At 31.3% G+C, this 20,043-nt stretch overlaps 2 protein-coding genes across 2 annotated transcripts in view; one reads left to right on the top strand and one right to left on the bottom strand.

Moving 5' to 3' along the window:
* LOC104770926 (B-cell receptor-associated protein 31-like) lies at positions 8,580-10,043 on the bottom strand. The gene is made up of 2 exons (XM_010495403.2): positions 9,758-10,043; positions 8,580-9,139 (listed from the first exon to the last, which is right to left on the bottom strand). Exons 1-2 carry the CDS (start codon positions 10,041-10,043, stop codon positions 8,766-8,768), a joined length of 660 nt encoding a protein of 219 aa, XP_010493705.1. The 3' UTR covers positions 8,580-8,765.
* The window catches only part of LOC104770924 (RPM1-interacting protein 4-like), a 5,457-nt gene continuing 3,145 nt past the window's right edge, over positions 17,732-20,043 (top strand). Inside the window, exons 1-3 of the mRNA XM_010495402.2 lie at positions 17,732-17,832; positions 18,365-18,787; positions 18,879-19,064. Coding sequence (XP_010493704.1) covers positions 17,827-17,832; positions 18,365-18,787; positions 18,879-19,064 — 615 coding nt within the window. The 5' untranslated portion in view covers positions 17,732-17,826. The remainder of the gene's footprint in view (positions 17,833-18,364; positions 18,788-18,878; positions 19,065-20,043) is intronic.

Below are 20,043 nucleotides of genomic sequence, written 5' to 3'. Positions count from 1 at the left end.
TTTTATATTATTAAATAATTTTATATATTTAGGAATATATAGCAATCTCTTAGGTTATATATATAGACGTCGGTCAGAGCTTATTATTGATATCAAATCTCAAATATTTTCCAAGGTTCTTAAAAAAATTTATTCATTCAACGCGTTTGAAAATCTAAATTTGATTATAATTATTGGTTTCGTTTAGTGCAGGTTATATTATGGTCGTGTATTCTCTGACTAATCATGTTTCACGTTTGACTCCTTCAAAATACGAATGGAAAATCTTATTGTGATGATTACTTGGTCGGTAAGTTACCTTTGCTCCATTATTTAAAATCTCTTTTAATTAACTTCTAATGTACTATGCACTATTTTGATATGAGTTTACGTCTTAAATTTTAAGATGTCGTCATTGGAAAAGTAACCAATGTTGGGTAATTCAATACTTGGGATCATATAAAATACTCCATGGTTCCGAATAACGGCAATAAGTATGAGCTTAGATCACAAAGTGATCATATTCGTCAGTTGCTAAAGATGTGTACAAGGAATTTAAAGATGCCTGCTTTGCATTGGGATTATTGGATGACGAAAAAGAATATATTTTAGCTATAAAGGAGGCAAGTACATGGTGTTTTGAGCCGTTTCTAAGGAAGTTGTTTGTCATTTCAGTGCCTCTCGATCTCTGAGTCGCTACAAAAGATATATTGTGCAAAGATATTTTGTATTTGCAAAGGAACCGTACGAACAACCAAGGTACATATATAGTTATTTTTATAAATATATATAAGAAAAGTTTAAGATATATTGGTGTACACAGACGTCTACGATTATTATTCCGATCATAAATATATCAACTAAAATCAAAATACTCTATAATGCAGGTCTAATGTTAAGTCAGGATCAAATAACAAACTTATGTTTAGCTGAGATTGAAATGATTATGCGGTCTAATGGAAGCTCTCTAGCAACTATTATGAATATGTCTAAACCAGACCAACCTATGATGGATAATAATGAGAATAAGCTTCTCATAGATGAGAGGAACTATAAACGTGCTGACCAAAGAGAGGATTACGACAGGTTGTTACGTATGTCAACCGATGAGCAAAAAAGTGTCTTCCTAGAAATTATTGATGATGTGAATTGAAACAATAGAGGTATATTTTTTGTTCATGGATTTGGTGGTACCAGAAAACATTCTTGTGGAGTATTCTTGGTGCTGATATACGATCTAGGACTGATATTGTTCTTAATGTTGCATCAAGTGGTATAGCTGCTTTACTTATGAAAGGTGGTAGGATAGCTCATTCCAGATTTGGTATATCCATCAATGTGGATGAATATACAACGTGTTTGATAGATGGTCAATCCCATCTTGCCGAATTGATTAGAGAAGCAAAGCTCATTATATGGGATGAGTCTCCAATGATGAACATATTTTGTTTCGAAACGTTGGATAGGAGTTTGCGAGATATTATGAAGTGTGATCGAGTTTTCAAAACTCATACAATTGTCATCAGATTTTCAGTTTTTTCCCCTTAATGATATTACAATTTTTCATATCAATATTTAAGTGTTAAGTTTTTAAAAATGAAACGTGAAAACATCTTCAATATGTTAACATAAATTATATTTTGTACATGCAAGTGTGACAAACCTTATATTAAACTGTATTTATTCACATAATATTAGAATTTTTAATAATCAGACTAAAGGTGAGAAACTAAAAAGATTAAGACGCAACGTTTAGTCGTGACTCTTTATATTCTTACAAATCAAAAATCCTCTTTTTGTTTTTGATAACAGAGAAGATTCAAGAAAAAACCTAACTTGAGAAAATCATGAGTTCGATTATATTGCTGATCTGCTACGCGGAAGAACTAATTGGTGTATCAACGCCAAGGTTTTACATTCTTGGAGAGTCAGAGAGTTCTTTACCAAACAAGTTCTGCTTCTTGTGGATGTAAAGGTTAGGGTCGTTAGTTGAATGATTTTTACTTAAATTTCAAGTTCTAACAGTTATTGTATATAAGACTTCTTACACAATTGTTGTTAAATTGTGAAGGGTGACACAATTGAAGCTCCTTATTTACCCGATACACTCGCTGAACTCCCAAAATATATCGACGATGGTGAGTGGTACAGTATAAGAAATTTCAAAGTGATCAATCCAACTATGGGAGAGGAATACTCATCATCCTTATCAGATTAAATTTACGGATGATACCAATATGACGCTGCTCGAATCATTCGGTTCGAGGATTTGGATGACATATATCGTGGAAGAATAGATCATCCCATCTCTTTCGGTAATTATTTCTTTAATTGATTTTATATTATTTTGGTACATTCCGTCAATATAGTTAATTGGTATCTTTGTATTCGAAAAACTAGATTATTTTTAGGATTTATGAAAAGTACGACTTAAACTTTACCAAAAATAGATTAGCAACATTTTAGAAACCTAAATTCTGTCTATTTCCCAAATTAGATGTTTGTGCATGTATAATGGATGTGAAAGATAGAAGAACGCCTGCGAGTGTCATTGATATTAATGAAGTTGTTCTCATGTTGTTGAATGGCAGGTAAAAAGATATTTACTCTACCTTTAAGACAGTTACGTTTTAGAGTTGTCTCTGTTAAGATTTTTATTTATTTGATAAACATGTAGGTGTGAGACTGTGAAGTGTCATCTCAAAGACAACTACTATTCTCAATTCATGACCATATGGCAATCAAGCGGGTGCCATCTCATATACAAATCCAAACTTGTGTTATGTGTAATGCGGTTTATGAGGGTGGGAGAATATGAAGGTATGTAAAGTTCTGATATAATCATCATAAGGTAACCAATATATTCACTTAAAATTATAAATGTCTGTAGGTGCACCGTGTCTTGAAAACACCTTGGCATCTTCGAAGATCTTCATAAAACCAGAGTTTGACGGACTGGAGCATCACCAGGCTATGTAAGATGTAATTATGTATATTTAAACAAGTTTTGTATGATGTTAAAGTAAAATTTCTTAAAACACTTTATATATTTACAGGTCTGAATTTGCTGGACGTTATTACATAAACCATGTGATGAAGCAACAAGTGAAAGCTCAGGCACTCAAATGTAAAGAATGGGGTGTTGGCTGTTTATTTTTTCTCATTTTGAATGTCTATAAAATTTAATGTGTTTGTATTAACCGCTACTTGAAATCCAACTTTGCATTACTCTCATCTTTATTTTGTAATTGAGATAATACATTATAATATTAAACTATTGGAAATTGTTTACGCTTTTTAAAATTTTGAATTTACTTATTGAATTTCAATATTTGTTTACTACAGTTTAGTTGTTTATTTAAGAGATTCAATTAATATTTCACACTGAGAGTATTATTTATCTTTAGTAAGATAAACCTTTCTGTATATATGCAAATACAAAAAGGACTTAACAATCCAATAAAACATTTTAAACTTTTTCAAAAAATAAATACTATGTTTAAATATGTCAATTATTACATATTTAATCAGAAAAGTAACATATCATGAAATAACAAAACTATTATTATTAAAATCTTATTACCGCGCTTAAAGTGCAGATACCTCCCTAGTTTCAATTTAAATCATAAGTAACCTACCATTTAATTTTAATTAGTGGGATATTTGAAATATGGACAAAGTTATATGTATATATATATTATTGTTAATTTGTATGAAAAGTGCCAAAACGATATTTTTTTTGTAAATAAGATAAACTATTATTATTATAGATATTTTTTTTCTGTCGTCTTCATATGAATTTATGATTTTGTTATCTTCTTTTATACTTTTTCATAATATTTTTTTGTCAGGTGCTATATTTCTAACGTGATGTGAGAAGATAATACTGGTTGACACATTCTAAGAGAGTTCGCTAGGGTGTGTAAGGCCATGGTAGCTGTTTTCGCAACAGGGCTCAACAGATCTTCTATTGTGACTCCAGTAGCACGAGTTGTTGAGATAGAGTACAGTATTTTTTTTTTTGAGGATTTTCTGACTCTCGAATAAAGAAAACAAACCAAAATACTTGTTAAAGATTGCCAAGTTATTATAAGATATTTAAAACTCGGGAACACAAACCATAAATTTATCTATAGTATGTAGTGGGGAAAATGGCTAAAATCAACCTCAACTATTTTCCGAACACTTTTTCATACCTAAACATTAATATTCTGCAAATAACAATCTGAACGATGTTAAAATTCAAATTTTCTACCTGAATTATATGAAATGTTGTCAATTTTAACATTTGTTCGAATAATTTTAAAATCGGAGTTTAACATAACTGTGTTAGACGACATGTGACGTTCATGTGGCACTAGAACTAACTAAAACGACGTTGTTTTGGTCATTTTATAGCAACCACAACATACCAAAAATGATCAAAACAACGTTGTTTTGATCAATCTTAGTGCCAGATAGACGCTACAAATCATCTGACTCAGTACCGTTAAACTCTAATTTAACACTGCTCGAATTTATGTTGAAATTGACACATTTCATATTGTTCAGGTAGCAAATTTAAATTTTAACACAATTTAAATTGTTATTTGCAGTGTATTGAAGTTTAGGTATGAAAAAACGTTTGACAAATAGTTGAGGTTGATTTTGGCCGTTTACCCGTTCGAAAGATTTTTGTGAGAAAAGATAAGAAATTTAGGGTTTTGTATGAAAATATGACCGGAAAATATGGTAAACCAAATGTGATGTATTTCATCTATTTATTAGTTGAATTTGACATTCTGCCAACAAACTAATTTCATGACACACGAGTTCGGAGGCGATAACTCCCAAGGTCCATACTCTGTTTCAATCATATGAGACCAAGCCCATTTTCATGTCATCTTCTACAAAAAAGGGAGTTTGGACCCAAAAACCCTGAACTATATCGAATAAAAAAGTGGTCCAAATGCCAACTCCTAATTTTGGGACTTGGCGTAATCTCAGGGATCATATATGCTGGAAGAGAAAGATCTTGACCAACTGGTTTAATACATTTATACATACAATATGATTCTTATGTGTCTACCAATTTAAAGAATCTTCGTAGCTCTGTTTCTTTGTCATACTCAACATTATATAATGTAACTAGATGCTTCCCCACGCAATGCGTGGGTTGTGGTGTAGTTGGCATTTTCTTGTTTTTTTGGTCTTTTCGTTTTCTCTTTTGTATTATTTCGTTTTAATTAGGCATATACGGGTTTTGCCGTCACTTTTATTTATACACTATATATTTATATCATTTCGTTTAGATGTGTATAATTATGGCGTTTATTTTTTATGAATTATGAAGATGTTGTTTCTTGCTTTTGAGGATCCAATCTTATCATTGACTGATATTGTTTCCAATACATTTATTGTATTATAGATCTTCTAATTAACTGCTTATGTAAACCCTTCATACGTTGATGTTGCAATAATAAGTTATTTTTTAAAAATAATTATCTTCCGTGTAAGTGATTATGTTTGTATGCCCATGTTTTGGTCTAATATCAATAAGACCGTTTCTGTTTTTCTTTAGTTGGCTTTGAAACCAATTTTGAGTTAAGCAAATAATAGGTTGAATTATGGTGTTAATAAGTGATATAAATTCTTATGTATATATATTGTATATATGTGACTATAAATTTAGCTAACTAAAAAATTATGTAATATTTAAATACAATCTTGAACATATATATATATATATATATATTTGTGGGAGGAATGTATGAAATTACTGGATAGAAGTTATTTTTGAGTTAAATGACCTTTAATGTCTTTAAAGTGAGTTAAATATTAATAAATTTTTATATGTGTCTTGACTTTTTTAAAAAGGAATACCAAGTGTTTCCTTCCAAATTTGAAGTGATATAGTATTTTAGTTTTCTTATATGATTTTATGAACTTCAATGTAAAAGTTTTTCAAAGTAATAAGTACACTCACTGATTGAATTATAAAATTTGGAGAAATGTTTATTTCGTTTAATCATCTGCTCTTTTAAATAAATTAAATAAGTATGTTGTTATTCCTACAAATAGGACAACATATATTATAGTTTAACCATGGAGTTAAGCAATGGAAATGGAACTTGTGATTGCAAGACAAAATGCTTATATGTTACACATTGATCGTTTAAAAATGAATAGGAACATCTAATTCTCAAATAAAGTTGATTGTTTTGTTAAAACCAACATATGTGAATTTAAATTTAACTATGCAAATTTAAAAAATAAATATGAATAGATTAGAAAGGCAAGAAATATAAAAGAAATATTTTTTTATATAAATAAAATAAAAATTGAAAACAATGTTAAATATATATAATACTTTCTACATTAAAATATAGAATCAAACTCTTACAAGTTACAACACATATGAGATATAACAACATTTGATATTGGTAGGAGAGGAGGAGAGAATGTTTACTATAAGATGGTAATCCAAATTAGATAATGGAGATGAATCTTTAAAAAATAGAACAATGTAATATCTATATATATATAATACTTTCTAAATTAAAATATAGAATCAAACTCTTACAACACATATGAGATATAACAACATTTGATATTGGTGGGAGAGGAAGAGAGAATGATTACTTATAAGATAATAATCCAAATTAGATAAAGGAGATAAATCTTTTAAAATAAGAACAATGTAAAATATATATCATGTAGTCTCTAAAATTAAAATTTAGCATTAACAATTTACAATGATATTTCATTTTTTTTTACAACCCATACAACAAAAATAAGAAATCAAAAATAACAAAAAAACGAAAAATGATTTGAGGAATTGTAGAAGAGAATGAGAGAATGTGAAAATGAGATAGTAAAAGAATGTCAATATGAGAGAATGATAGATTGAGAGAATGCTTATTTATATGATAAGAAATGATGGAAGTTATATTTAGAACTATGGAGTTACAATAGTAATTTATTGTGTTTGAATAAGATTGAGTGGTAGAGGATGATTAATGCATAATTTATTTTATTTTCAGTTATAATTTTATTTTAATGTATGAGTTAAATGTATTGTGTTTATTGGGTCTTAAATATTGTTTAAAGCAATTAGAAAGCAAAAAAAAAAAAAATTAGAAAACATTAAATGAATCAACCAATAAGGAGATAGCAAAACCTTACTTTTATATATATGATATATTGCTTTAAACTTTGAAATGAGAAATATATTATAAACAATAATTTTACATGAGAAATATATTAATTTAGCCAACCAAAATATGAATATAAGTTTAGCCAACCAAAATAAATAAAAAATATTAAAATTTAACCAAAAATATTTTCTCTTGAAAGATAAATAAGTTAGTAGGAGGAATGAATTAATGTACAATTATTGGATAGGAGTTACATTTAAGTTAAATAGAGTTACATGTCTTTAGTTATAAATAAATATTTTAACTTTTTATAACTTAAAAAAAAAGGAATACCAAGTGGCTGAATCAAAATTCACATGATTTGGTTGTTTGTTGATATAAACTCAACACTTACACATAATATTTCAAAATAAAAAATATTACTTTTTAAGTGACAAACTAAATTAGTTTTCTTATAAAATTATATGAATTCTTCAATCTCAATAATTTTTAAAATCCCAAGGATAACTTATATTTTTTTGGTTTTCACTCATCAATTTAATTTATAGTGCTAGATTTCATACTAATGGTTTCATCTTTAGAGAATTTAGTGAAATGATATTTTTAAAATTATATTTTATTTTTATATTTAAGTTCCAGTTGAATATGTTTTGTTTTTTGGATCATTTTTTATTTTGATTAAAGACACAAAAAACCAATTTTTTAATTATGTTCTTTTTGTTTTCAAAAACCTCAAATCATAAAAAAAAATATATATATTATATTGATCTCTGCAGATTTAACAATTGGATCACAAAACAAAATAGTCTTTATAAATGGATAAATGGATAATTATATTGATCTTTAAATATTATATTGATCTTTATAAATTATTTAAAATGATACATGAATATGTGAGATAACCAGAGACATAATAGATAATTACATATGGATCATTTCAACTTTATGATCTTATTGTGTGGTGAATATTGTAAGGAAGTATGAAAATAATGACTTATAAGATGTTAATATAAAATAGAAAATGGAGATAAACATTTTAAAAGATTAAAATAAATATATAAGATATACATATCATACAAACTCTAAAACTAAGCTTTTACAATGATATTTGATTTGATTTTTTATAACCCATACAACAACAATAACAAAAAAAATACAAAACAAAACAAAACAAAACAAAAAAGATATTTGAGAGTAGTGGAAGAAGATGAAAGAATGAAAAAGTGATAAACTAAGAGAATAAGATAATGAGTATTTATAGGAAAATAAATGATGAAAAATTACATTAAGAAAAATGAGAGTTACAATTCTAATTTATTGTTTTGTTTTAATACAATTGATTAATACAACTTAGTGGAGAAATAAAGTTAATGCATAATTTATAGGGAGAATTTATATGATTTCAGTTTTATATTATGTGAGTTAAATGTGAAAATTAATTGGTTATAATTTTTTTGTCTACTTTTATATATATGATTGTCGACAAAACATTCCAAAGAATTGAGAAGAAAAAAGAACCAGTTTCAAAAGACAATCAATATATCCATATACTAAAAGCAAAAATGTTGCAAGAATTCATGCAACTGCAGTAATACTCCATAAACTCTCTTCTTCACCATTGTTTAATGACACCAGACAAATTTTAAAACATCAGCTCTTCGTTTTCCCCAAGATTTGGCTTTGGAGATGTTGGTTATCTTCTAGCAATCTATCATACTCTAGAAGCAGCTCTGCAGACTGTTTCTGAAGTGCCTCAACATGGGTTTCAGCGGTTTCAAGTTTCTTCTCTTTCTCTTTGGACTCAGTTTCTGCTTTCTTAAGTCTCTCCAAAATAGATGACAATTTTTCTTGAAGCAGCTTGATTTCCTTGGATGCTTTCTCCTCTTTCTCCTTCATTTCGGTTCTTTCTTTCTGGAGCTCTTCAAGTTCTTCTTTCGATGACCCAACATTGCTTCTTAAATTGATTAGCTTTCTGAGGTAATGATGCACTCTGTCAATTATGAAGCCGAGAAAAAGTACGACTCCTGCAACAAGCTCAACACTTTCAAGACCCTTTTCAAGCCCAAAGGAAGATTTAGAAAGACCAAATGAAGTATTGATAAGAGAATGCATCAACCTCAATTACAACATAAGCAAATCAGTTCCTATTAGTATTATATAGTCATGTATTCTTGATTGTAATCCACAAATCAAGATCAGTATTCAGGTTCCAAATTCATCAACCTACGAAGGCAGCTCCTCAAATCTAGTGAACACTAGCAGAACAGAGCCTCAGATACAACTATATATATAGCTAGAGATACTCATACGTGTGATATGAGTACACAGTCACAGTGGTTCGATATATTGATGCCACCATCCACTCAACTGGTAAACAAACTCTTACTCACAACATATATAGTTGCTTACTCAACTTAAGCTTGCGAGTTTGTATTATTCAGATCATCCCTCATAGCCTATATGAATTCCGTAAAAGCTGAATCAGCCTTGAAAGCCATGAATCAAGGACAACAGCTAGATTATCATCAGAACACAATCCAGCCAAGATACAAACTAATCTAGAAGCTAACAGCTAAGACAACAATAAATCAACAAAGCAGTATAGTTCAATTTTTTTTTAAATCCAAAAGAGAGAAACTGACCCATTAAAGAAGCTTCAAGCAAGTGTGTTCTCCAAAGAACCTGATCCATAGGAGACATAGTGCCAAGCTTGGAACCCTTGTTCTGGATCTTGACAATGCTCATGAGATTAGAGAAGAGAATAACAGACATAGTTCCAGCTATGGTTTTCACAGTGGCAGGACCTTTACCCATCTTCATCTGGTCAAGGCTTTTTATCACAAGCTCTCTCAAAGGACCAATCTTTATCAACAGTAAGAATGCAATCGCACCTTCCACAAATAGAACCAGAAACAGTAACTGAATCATGTTCTGAAGTCTTCTCCTAAAGTTTGTTCCTTTAACACCAATTCACCAAGAATGTAAAACCTTAAACCCCTAATTTCTAACTCTTGTCTTCTAGTTTTTGCTACTTGGGTATGAAAATAAAACCAAAATCCAGATTGGAGAAAGCAGCAAGTTATCTAAAACCCATTTGCTTTTTCAAGAACTCGGTCACTCATTCTTGATACCACCAAGAAATCATAAATTGGAGAGGAGGGCTAAGACAAGAGTTAAAGCTAAGAAATCGAAGAAGAAGAGTGAAAAGTGAAGAGTGAAGAAGGATCTGAGAAAAGTTCAGAAGAAAGCATAAAAGGTAGAAGGAGAGAGGGAGAGAGAAGGGAGACCAATGGTTGTGTACTAATTATGTAAAACTTAAGGATTAAGAGTGAACTCTACTCTAAAGTCTAAGCTACTGATGATGCCCTTTGTAAAAGCAACAGACGCAATTTTGTCGTTTTTGATTTACTTTTAAGAGAGATGACGATGCAATTGGTAAGCATCATCTCTGTTTTTGATTTACTATACCATGCATCTCTGTTTTTCTTCATTCTTTTTTCTTGGAGAAAATTGAATAATTAAATTTTTTTTTTATGAAAATTAATTATTCAAAAATTAATTATGCAATAAGTAAGTTGCATTAGTTTCTTTTTTTGATGATTTTTTTTTTTATGAAATTGAACAGTTTTTTTTTTTTTTTGATGAAATTGATCAATGGTCTCTAACCCCCATATATGCCCACTCTTTTAAAGATTGAAAAAGAGAGATGGTGTAATACTCCAATATAAACAAGATTGTGGTGCATGTTGAGAAACTAAAATCGTAGATTGATTATATAATGGGTTGTTCGTTTGGCTGCCGCAAGTACCTGCGGCTGCGGCAGACGCAGGTATGGTTGTTCGTTTACTTGCCGCAGGTACTTGCGTCATGACGCTGCGGCAAACGCTATGACCTGCGTCTAATATTTTTAAACGTTGTTTCAATTCAGCGATTAGAAACATAAACGCAGCCGCTGCCACTGCTGCTGCCGCAGCCACCAGCGTCAACCAAACGAACAAGCCCAAATATCAAGATGCATCTATCTTCTCCATATGTCATTTTGAGAAACTATACAGTTAAGTTTATTTGAGTTTCAGGATATTTAAGGGTGGATGACGTACATGAAAGTATTTGAGATTCCGTATTGTGAGTGAAAAATAAGAATAGTACACTTAACATGCATGGGACGAGGAAGACCCACAAACCTAGAGTGAGCATGGAAACCTAAAAGATGGTGGTTGTTAATGTATAACAAGTTATCAAAGTCAACTCCAAAATCTGAGAAACATTAAAGGGCTCGCACCATCAAAATGAAAAATTGGTTTATGACGAGGATGTTAATTATAAGTGATGGTTCATCACAACGATTATGTTTTCCTACTATTATTTATCACTAGCAATTGAGCCGCTCTACTCGCGGGAGATAGATGAAGGTGTATTTCGAATTTTTTTTGTGTATATTATATTTTGGTTATGTAAATTCATCTTTATATCTGTTTTTGTATTTGATTTGGGTGCTTATGTTGTTTGTTGGATATTTTTTTAAAAAATAGGTTTTGCAGTAAGTATAATTTAGTGTGCTTTTTACTTTTCAAAATTTAAGATCATTTTCTGTGTTTTGTTCATGTTTTATAAAATAATTATGATGAGAAGTTAACATTATGTACTTAAAATTGTTGTTTTGCTGTAATTGTTAGTTCTGATTAATTTATTATTATTTGTCATTTTGTCATTGTCTAGTATTTGGTCCGTGCTCAGCGCGGGAGTTTGATTAGAGTGTGATATGTGTTTTTTGGTGGATATTTATAAAGTGTTTTGTTATTTTCTTTTTATTGTTATTTTCTCTTTATATCTTGGTTGATATTTTTTGTGTTTTTTTTTTGAAAAATGGTCATTTTGGCTTTTTTGTTTGCTTTTTTTGCATTAAGTACAATCTACTGTTTAGTTGTACATTTTTATTTTATATTAGTTATGTTTATTTTAAAATTTGGTTTTGTTTTTGCATTGTTTCTTTTACCTGTTATCCGTTTGATTGCTTGTTTTTTGTATGTTTCTATACGTGGTTGTAGTTCCTTGTTTTTTTTTCAAAATACGTATTAAATGAAATGTGTGAGAATGTTTCTCAATTTTTTTTTTGTTTGTGATTGTGTTACACCATTTATGGGCTTGTTCGTTTGGCTGCCGCAAGTACCTGCGGCTGCGGCAGACGCAGGTATGGTTGTTCGTTTACTAGCCGCAGGTACTTGCGTCATGACGCTGCGGCAAACGCTATGACCTGCGTCTAATATTTTTAAACGTTGTTTCAATTCAGCGATTAAAAACATAAACGCAGCCGCTGCCGCTGCTGCTGCCGCAGCCGCCAGCGTCAACCAAACGAACAAGCCCAATATCAAGATGCATCTATCTTCTCCATATGTCATTTTGAGAAACTATACAGTTAAGTTTATTTGAGTTTCAGGATATTTAAGGGTGGATGACGTACATGAAAGTATTTGAGATTCCGTATTGTGAGTGAAAAATAAGAATAGTACACTTAACATGCATGGGACGAGGAAGACCCACAAACCTAGAGTGAGCATGGAAACCTAAAAGATGGTGGTTGTTAATGTATAACAAGTTATCAAAGTCAACTCCAAAATCTGAGAAACATTAAAGGGCTCGCACCATCAAAATGAAAAATTGGTTTATGACGAGGATGTTAATTATAAGTGATGGTTCATCACAACGATTATGTTTTCCTACTATTATTTATCACTAGCAATTGAGCCGCTCTACGCGCGGGAGATAGATGAAGGTGTATTTCGAATTTTTTTTATGTATATTATATTTTGGTTATGTAAATTCATCTTTATATCTGTTTTTGTATTTGATTTGGGTGCTTATGTTGTTTGTTGGATATTTTTTTAAAAAATAGGTTTTGCAGTAAGTATAATTTAGTGTGCTTTTTACTTTTCAAAATTTAAGATCATTTTCTGTGTTTTGTTCATGTTTTATAAAATAATTATGATGAGAAGTTAACATTATGTACTTAAAATTGTTGTTTTGCTGTAATTGTTAGTTCTGATTAATTTATTATTATTTGTCATTTTGTCATTGTCTAGTATTTGGTCCGTGCTCAGCGCGGGAGTTTGATTAGAGTGTGATATGTGTTTTTTGGTGGATATTTATAAAGTGTTTTGTTATTTTCTTTTTATTGTTATTTTCTCTTTATATCTTGGTTGATATTTTTTGTGTTTTTTTTTTGAAAAATGGTCATTTTGGCTTTTTTGTTTGCTTTTTTTGCATTAAGTACAATCTACTGTTTAGTTGTACATTTTTATTTTATATTAGTTATGTTTATTTTAAAATTTGGTTTTGTTTTTGCATTGTTTCTTTTACCTGTTATCCGTTTGATTGCTTGTTTTTTGTATGTTTCTATATGTGGTTGTAGTTCCTTGTTTTTTTTTCAAAATACGTATTAAATGAAATGTGTGAGAATGTTTGTCAATTTTTTTTTTTTTTGTGATTGTGTTACAAAGTTTGTAAGTTAGTAATAGGTTTTTAATTTACTTACATTCGGGTGTTTATATATATATATATATATATATATATATATTTCTTACATTGATTGGGCCCAAATATTCGTTTAGGCCTTTAAAGATAGTGCTGTTTTGGGTCTAGATTGGGTTTTATTGATTTGAGGATGTATTTGTCCTTTTAGGAAATAGCTTGTGTCTTGTAGTTGTGTTTTTTTTTCTTTGTATATCGGTTGTTGGACGAAATGGTGTGTATCAATATTTCAATCTGAAGGATAGTAGTAGGCTTGTAGATCTCATTTTGATGGGCGTTCTTTGTTTTGAAGCATTCATTGTGTCGATACAGAAAAATTTAATTTTTTTGGCACCTTTGGGAAGGTTTTGTCTTGGCTTCGCATCGGTGGTGGATAATTGGTACTCCCCTGGTTAGTTCGTTGACCATCTGTGTTAATTGGTTCTCCCATGTGTACCTTTCATTCTCTAATTAAGTAATCGACTCTTTTAAGAAGGTTGTTGTAATTTGAGTTTCATTAGGACCATCTCAGTATTTGGCTGGATTTACTCTGTTTTCTGATTTGCTCTTTTTGAAATTTTTCGTTTTTTGTGGATTTCTGTTTGCGTATGTATTGATTCTGAAATACTACTGGTTCTGCTGTTTTTTGCTACTTTTCGGGAGCCTTGGTTTTGGCTCGATTTCATTTACTAATCTTTTTTAGCGTCTCTTTTATGGTTTGTTAGTGTCTGCATCTCTTACCTTTTTTTTTAGTTTGGTGATAGATGTCTCAATAGGTGCCAAATTAGGTTTACTCTGTTTTTGTTTCGTTACCTTCATCCTGTTTTTTTTTTTCCTAATTCCCCTGTTTTGATCGGTCTTCCCTTTTGTACTTTTGCGACCTTGTTTTTGTTTGCTGTATTTTTCTTTGAAGTTGTTCTTCGTGCATAACAATTTTATATCTTATAGGTAAACACCATTTTGCTAATATATTTATCCTCGTGTTCATAGTTGTTCGTAATATACGTGACTTATGTTGGCATGCTGCGCTATTGATTTTCATAAGTTGTTTCCTTTTTTGTTGTATTTTCAATTGTTTGAGATTGGACACATCGACATAATATTTGAACCTATGTTGCATGGAAACTCTTTTTGAGATGCGTTTCCCGTTTCCAAAACGTTTCGGAAACGGAAACTCGTGGAAACTCGGAAACAAGTCACAGAAACACGATTCCTAAAAATATATGTTTGGAAACACGATGGAAACTCCGTTTCCGTTTTGGAAACACGATGGAAACTCCGTTTCCGTTTTGGAAACACGACGGAAACTCTTTTTTATAATTTCAAAATTTAATAAATAAATAAATTGAAAATATAAGAATTCATGATACATATAATGATAAAAAATATAATATAATTAGTAGCTTAAAAGTTAAACTCCTTAAATATATGGCGATGCTGGTCAAAAATTTGATTTTGAACGTTTATTTTTTTACGGTTTTACTTTTAATTAAACTATTTAATATTTATGTTTTGAATTTGTGTTGTTTCAGATTTTTTTAATATGGTTTTTATGTTTGGGGATTTATTATATCTCTCTATATCTATATATCTATATATATGTATATACGTTTCCTACACGTTTCCATTACTTAATTTTTGAAAAAACCCATTTCCCATTTCCGAAACGTTTCGTTTCCGCGTATCCGTTTCCGTTTCCATGCAACATAGATTTGAACAAGAGAACTTGTAAAGAACTCTTACATTGGAAATATAGGTCATTATTAAAGGATGATAACATTCATAAACCATATTGTCGATCGTTTAGCTAAAAGAAGTAGCAATGAGGGCATCTATTTTCCATATCAGTGAGGCTACAGATGATTGTTGGTTGAACTTCTCTCAAAGTAGTGAAGTAGCATTGTAGTTTTTGCACATTGATATTGTGTAAGGACGTCTTGTTATTTTTCTAGCATTGATCACACTTTGCTTTGTTTTCTTTCCAGCCACATTTGGCCTTCCTCAGTGTCACCCCTGCACAACTTCACATTCCCGTAAAGGTAAATACTGTTTGCATAATTACTTTTTGCTGCCTTTTTCAAGTGTTCCAACCCTTCTTATGTGTTGTTGTTGTGAAAATACTCCTGGATTCCTTTGATGTAGTGTGCCTCCACATTTCCACTTGCAATGCATTTTACCATTAGATCTTGGTACTTGCTTATTGCTGCAAGTAGATGCATTGCTAGTGGTCTTAGGTTGATATTCTTGTAAACTCGATGATCTTGGGCTGCCTTTGCAAGGTCTAGTGATGCTAGCATAATATGCCTAACCATTTTTCGTGAAATCCGAGCAGCTCTTGAGATTATATCTCCGAGCACGTCGTTGGTAGTTCGTCAAGTGAGTAGAGTGTGTTTCGTTGCATTTTTTGGAAGTTGGAGAGTATATTTTTTTACTATTTTTTCTTCCGTCCTTTATAGAGTCGACGTTTGTTGCAGTTACGTTTGTGTGTGTTAAAAGTATTAATGTCGAGGTGCCACTATTTAGTTTAATTGAAGGAACCATCAGCAAAACATTATCAACACTTGATCTTGGTCACATGCCAGGAATATCAGACAGAGCCATCTATACAATCACGCGTTATTGCAAGGCTTTAACACTAAGTATCATAAGTTGCTTTCACGTAACAGATTCTTCGGTAGAGTTGCTGGCTACAAAAGAAAGACAAGCAGAGGGAGGAAGCAAACAATTGAGGAAGCTCAATGTCCATAACTGTGTGAGCTTAACGACTGGAGCATTGAGATGGCTAAGCAAGCCATCTTTCGCGGGTCTGCATTGGCTCGGATTGGGACAAACACGAATGGCTGGTCAAAAGGAGGCGGTCACAGCTACAATCTGTGGGCAGAGGCCGTGGCAAAGTAAAGTAAGAGACAAAGTACAATCTTAGAAGCATGAAATTGTAAGCGACAACATTATATAGGACTGAAACTTCCGGCAATTGAAGAAAGCTTTGTGGGTGTTGAATCAAAAGAGAGATCATCGATGTTCATGAATGGCCATTAAACACGAAACCGTTACTATGGAGATGAAAGACAAGAGAGGCAGTGAAAAGGTGTGGAGTGGCAACCTTTAATTTGAGATCGATGGTAAACTTAATCTAGAGGGGGAGAGATAGTTGAGGTCGCAACTCGGAGAACAGCCGAATGGAGGATAGCCAGGGGTTAGACTTCCAGGGAAAACAAAAAATGGACCTATAAAAGATTATGCCCAAAAATAGAAGAAAAATGAAATTTGGATAACTTTTTGAAATTAGGCCTTTTAACCAGAAAGAGATGCTGACGTGGCAACACCAGGAGTGAGGAAACTGCTTTGCTATTGTGTTTTAAGATTCTTTCTGAGCTTTAGTGACTTATAATTTTCGTAAAATTCTCCACCAATGTTTTCAATATATTTTGCAGGAGATTTTGTCGAACCTACAAGGGAAAATTTTCACTGAATATGTCCATTAAACAGGTAACATGAAACCAAAAAGTTGAAGATGATTAAGAGATGTCTAACGTAAGAATTAAAAGGATCTATGCTACATAAAAGCATTTTGGGTATATCTTCTCCGATGTAGATTACATGTATTTGAAGGATAAGTGAACCTTAAAAAAAAAGAGTTAGATAGTCTTCTCCAGAATGAAGTGACTTGTAAACTTCATTTTCGTTAAACTTATTTGGCACAAAGTGAGACAATAATTTTGGGATGTCTTATATTTGAATTAGGCTCAAATTGAATTAATTAGTACATCTTTTATTTTATTTTTTGCTATGAAATCTGCTCATGTTGTCCTTATCAATCGGCTCTCCAATTTTTTTTTTTTGTTCCTTATGGTCAAAACTCAAGAGTCAATTAGGTAATTAGATCCCAATTAACTATAATTTTCATGTGATCGGATAATTCCTAGTATGCAATTTTTTTTTTTTAATGTATAAACAAGCATGAGGCGTGTTGTTACTCGTTCGTTGGAAGTATTCGTTAATCATTAAGGATGCAAAGGAAGACCAATCAACGCCGTAGAAGGAGTCGTCGTTCTACGTAATCACAAGAAAGACAAGTCAATGACTATATGAATTGTCAACGCCTTTCGTGTATACACGTCTCTTACCTCTTTCTCGATAACCTCTCTTTGTCTTAGAGCCATTGAAGACATTCTTCATTTCTGGCTACTGGAGATTCAGAAATATGGCAGTAAGTCTTTTTTTTTTGTTTATGTTGATATCTTAAAACTTTTCTTCTATAATTGTTTGTTTTTATTCTAACCTCTATGTGAAGTTACCAAATATATTTGGATACCTTTACCTACAAATGGATTATGGATCCTATAAAATTATCGTCAGTATGTCATATCACCAAATCTGCAGTATCGTCAGAAGATTTTCTTATGTTTGACTCTATTGACATATTTCACATTTTTTTTCATTTTCTCGTATGAATTTGGAATTCTTATATGGTCGTCTCCTTAACATCAACATATGGTTTCGGTACATAATGAAATTATGAATAGCTTCTACGGAGTTGTCTGTTAATTCCTGCACCGTAAGGTTTCTAATTATAGCTCTAACATTTTACCAAAAATAAAGTTTCAGGGTGAACAACCCCTTTATTTATACGGTATACTATATATGGTCCATAACTCTCAAACATATGGTATTGTGTAATATGAGCTTTCTAAGAATACTTGTGTTTCTTTTTTCTTGCAAATGTTTTATTGTGGTTATAGAATCGTTCACACGTGCCCAAATTCGGAGATTGGACCGAAGATGCTCCATTCACCGTCGTGTTCGAAAAAGCGAGCAAGAGCAAGAAGAGTATGAACGTTTCTAACCCGAATGAATATCCAGAAATGAATCCAAGCCTTGCACAGAATCGAAATTCTAGGCACGACCAACCACAAAACCACAATGTAAGACCTAGGCAGGAAAGATTTAGTAGCAGAGAAGACAACGAATTCAGACCGTCTCCTGCACACAATGAAAGAAACAACAGAGTTAGAGCTCCGCCCACACAAGAAACGTACAACCATCAACCATACGGTGGAGGAGGCAGATCACTCGGAAATCCATCGGAAACAAATAGGCGGCAACCACGTGATCATGTCCTGATGCGGCCGATACGCAATCTTAGAGGTCAAAGTAGTGAAAGGGTATGGATATTTTCACCATTTTCTGTTACAAAAATGTGTCACAATTCATAATACACTATATATAGCTAAGCAAGTGTATTTTGTCAATTAGGTGGCGACTATTCCACCGTTTCCTGGATCGGGTTCGAACATGGAGAATCAGAGTTACACACTCATCTTTGACAAAGTGAAAGAAGATAGAAACCATGCGAGATCTTATAATGGAACCGATCATAGCACCCCGACTCGACCCATCAACGACCAACACCACCAACCATTACCTTCTACTAGTCCCAAGGTAACTATTCTTTTATTTATTTTTTCATAGGAATATTTGAACAAAATTCACTAGAATTAGAAAGTACAGCCACACATCAAAAGTAGAGATCACAAATACTTATTCGCCTTTATAATATTTCCATGAAAGACTTGGTTGTAAAATTAATTTGACAAATTCAGGGACAAACTAATTAATGTGTTATCCATTCTATTACAAAGACCAAAGAACAAGAGTCCCACGACTAAATTGCTGTAGGATTATGTCGTTAGCTTGTAAACGGAAAAGATATCGAATATTAACGCTAGCTAATATATATATATATATATTTTTTTTTGGCAAACAGAATATATCTTCTTATGTTTCCCATATTAGACTAGTAATGTTATTTATACACTTTCTTTGGTTAAAAACTCCGAATGATATATCATATACTCTATCTGTTTCATAAAGAATGTCATTCTAATACTTTTACACAAATTAAGAAAAATAGACAAATTTCATTTTTAACCTTTAGTAATACACTACATATTACCCTCTCTCTAATTAATAAGCTGAAATAGTAGGAATAAGAAAGAATATTTAGTCTTAAAATTGTATTGGAATTTGGAAATACAAAACGACACTCTTTGTACAACAAGATTAAAACCTTAAAATGACACTCTTTATGAAATAAATGGTGTATATAAGATGTATACTTTGTAAAATAATTATATCAGGGATAACATCTATTATTACTATTAAAAAGAACTAAAAGACTACAACATTTCTTAAGTTGTTTCTCTGCGAGATCAAGTCGAAATATTTGGGTAAAGACTAAGGGGGTGTTATTGGATTGAGGATTTTAATAGATTTTAATTAACCTAGGACAATAGTGGATTTAAAAGTCTAATGCATTTGTGTGGACTTTATAATGCATATAAGTTGGATTTGAAAGTCATTGATAATGTATTTTTGGTGATTGTTATGGATTTTTTAAAAAGTTATTGTTAGAAAAAAA

This window comes from Camelina sativa, chromosome 20, assembly GCF_000633955.1.
Source record: "Camelina sativa cultivar DH55 chromosome 20, Cs, whole genome shotgun sequence".
In the NCBI taxonomy this organism is placed as follows: domain Eukaryota; kingdom Viridiplantae; phylum Streptophyta; class Magnoliopsida; order Brassicales; family Brassicaceae; genus Camelina; species Camelina sativa.
Note: the sequence above shows the minus strand (reverse complement) of the source record. Positions and strands in the feature narration are given on the sequence as shown.